The 2,711-nt window shown below is 33.8% G+C and overlaps 1 protein-coding gene across 1 annotated transcript; it reads left to right on the forward strand.

Moving 5' to 3' along the window:
- The first annotated feature begins 345 nt into the window (after positions 1-345).
- LOC110729316 lies at positions 346-2,174 on the forward strand. Its single transcript, XM_021909045.1, has 6 exons — positions 346-753; positions 865-946; positions 1,050-1,119; positions 1,406-1,585; positions 1,683-1,743; positions 1,831-2,174. Exons 1-6 carry the CDS (start codon positions 510-512, stop codon positions 1,986-1,988), a joined length of 795 nt encoding a protein of 264 aa, XP_021764737.1. The 5' UTR covers positions 346-509; the 3' UTR covers positions 1,989-2,174.
- The last annotated feature ends 537 nt before the right edge of the window (positions 2,175-2,711 follow it).

Genomic DNA, 2,711 nt, shown 5'->3' on the forward strand with positions numbered 1-2,711 from the left:
TGCTTAAAGAAGTGACACGTGGCATATATTGATGACTTGACATGTTTATAGAGCTTGAAAGGGTGACACGTGACACATATTTTGTTTTAGGAACGCTTTTAAATAAATAAAATAAATAAATAAATAAATAAAAGTTTAGATTTAATTCCTAAAAGCTTAACATTAACGGTCCAAGAATCATCATAGGACACAAGGCGTCGGCGTGCATGCGTACTATAATTTCGACACTTCCCTAGATGCTGTTATACTAGCAATAATTTTATTTAATTTTTTAGATATATATTTATTGCAATAGTTAAGTATACATGAAATAAATTAGTTGTAACACTGGATAATCAAACGGTTAAACGGCTTATCTTATCTTAAAAAAAAAAACCTTTCGTCTACCTAGCTAGGAAGAGTAGAATTGACGCTTATATATTATCCAAGATATAAGCCTTATGAACAGTTTGAACACCACTATATAAACCTTTCAACTTCATAATATTCTTAGAATTTTATCGATTATTATGGATGGCATTATTTGTTTATCATTAGACGTGGAAGCTAAAAGCAACGACGTTGTTATTGATGATGCAAAGGAAGAAAACCAATTTGGGTTAGTTGCAATGAAAAAGCTTGGAAATCTTGGTGTTCAAAAGAAGATGCTTGTTCTTGATTTGAATGGCTTGCTCATACATCGTGCTCACCGCGGTAATAAGTCTGAAATCCCTCAAAACCGACAACCTGATGGGGTTTATAGGCAACGCTTAGGTGTGTTTTATTCAATCACCTAAACTTATTCTTGTAACATAGTTTTTTAAAAAAAGTGACTCGTCTTTTAGAATGTTATGAATATTTTGTTGTATCTTTTTTTTTGTGCAGTTTATAGGAGGCCTTTTCTTGAAGAGTTTATGAAATTCTGCCTTGAGAGATTTGAAGTAGGAATATGGTCTTCTGCTAAAGAGTATGTTTTTGTCATGCCTAAAAATAAACATAAGTTTTTGTCAATCCATAATATTGGTAGAGAGATAAAGAATGTAACATATATATGGTGATCAAATATGTAGGGGTAACGTTGATGGTATCTTTGATTGTGCTTTCAAGGGATTTATGAGGAGCAGCTTCTTGTTTATTTGGGTTAGTACGTCTTGTGATTATTTCTATCCTCGTATGTCTTTTGTTTAACTGTCTATTACATCTACCTACTGTCGAAGAATAACTAGACCATCAGGTTACTAAAGAGAATCACGATGTTTTCGTTAGAAAATAATTATGGGGATGAAGAATTAGGGACGTGTTTACACTGTCCTTAAAGCAATTTTAACCCCCAATATGATTGCTATGGGGCATCATATTAGAACAATTTTAGTTGTTTATATGATTGGCTTGAATTCTATTATTCCTGAAATATGGGATACTGCAGGATCAACGTAGTTGTACTGACTCCGGGTTCAAGTCAATGGAGAAGAAATATAAGCCTCTTTTTTTCAAAGAACTCAAGAAACTTTGGCAGACCTCGGCTCCTCTCAAAGCAGGGCTTCTGTTTTCTGAATCAAACACTTTGCTGATAGATGATGAGCCTTACAAAGGCCTTCTGAATCCGGTATTAAGTTAATTCATGTCTTTTTTAACTAGCAGTAAATTCGATAAATTAATCTTATGATCAAGTTAGAATGAAGGCGAAAGTCTTATCCTTGCAGCCAAACACTGGCATATATCCCGGGAAGTATGATGCAGGAGATTTGACTGATGATTTTCTAGGTAAGAAACTAAATCAGGTTTACCAAATACAAAGATTTTGGATGATTTATGAGTTTAATTAATTGATTTGTTTCCGTTGTTAACAAGATCCGAAGAGGGAATTCAGTTCTTATTTAGAAGGCTTAGCACATGCTGAGGATGTTCCATCATATGTCAAAGCGTATCGTTTCGGACAGCCTGCTATAGGACCACAACATCCTGATTGGAACTACTATTCCAATGTTCTACATCATGCAGGGGTGTAACAGGTTAAATTTGATGTCAAGGCGAAATATATCAGTCAAAAAAAGCTTTTAGGATAAATTTGGTGAATGTAATTGTTGAAAATTCTGCTGTGTTTTGTGAATCTATGCTACAAAATTGCACGTTGTGATCGAGTAACATTGATGGCTATTACTATCAACTTAAATTATGGTATTGTGCTAAAATTACATGTGTTGTTTTGTGATGTAAAATACAGTAGGGTATAATCCTTCAATTTGTGGAATAATTTACAAGCAAACAAATTGAAGTGGTCACAGATTGGCATGGTTATTAAGCTGGTTGGATCAATTCAAGTTAGATCATAAGTGGATCACTTAATAATGGGCCGAAAAAATTGGGCTAAAAAAAATTTGGGCTTTAGGCTATGGTTATAATCGTATTTAATTAAGGTCTCACTCAAATCTAACCATGTGCTAATGTATAGCAACCAAGCAAGCTTAGTGAAGTTGGTGGGGAATTCGCTTTGTGACCTTGAGGTCACGAGTTTGAGCCCCACCAACTACAATTGCTTTATTTTTCTTTTGTCAAATCTATTGGTTTTTGGGTGAATTAATCTTTAGCAAAAACAAAAAAAGTTAGTGCGAAGTGGTTATTTTGACTGACTTTTTTGCTTGTTTGATTGACGGCTTTAACAATGGCTTTCGACTTTTAGTTTTTTCGTTTGGTCAAACAGACATTTTATATATTTGGTAATTAGTCTTTTC

Source organism: Chenopodium quinoa, unplaced genomic scaffold (genome assembly GCF_001683475.1).
Source record: "Chenopodium quinoa cultivar QQ74 unplaced genomic scaffold, ASM168347v1, whole genome shotgun sequence".
NCBI classification, from domain to species: Eukaryota; Viridiplantae; Streptophyta; class Magnoliopsida; order Caryophyllales; family Amaranthaceae; genus Chenopodium; species Chenopodium quinoa.

Bases quoted from the DNA above. Each gene is read 5' to 3' on its own strand.
- LOC110729316 (XM_021909045.1), top strand. From the start codon at position 510: ATGGATGGCATTATTTGTTTATCATTAGACGTGGAAGCTAAAAGCAAC. The intron at 754-864 runs GTGTGTTTTATT...TTTTTTGTGCAG, and splicing joins GGTTTATAGGCAACGCTTAG to TTTATAGGAGGCCTTTTCTT. The intron at 1,120-1,405 runs GTTAGTACGTCT...GGGATACTGCAG, and splicing joins GCAGCTTCTTGTTTATTTGG to GATCAACGTAGTTGTACTGA.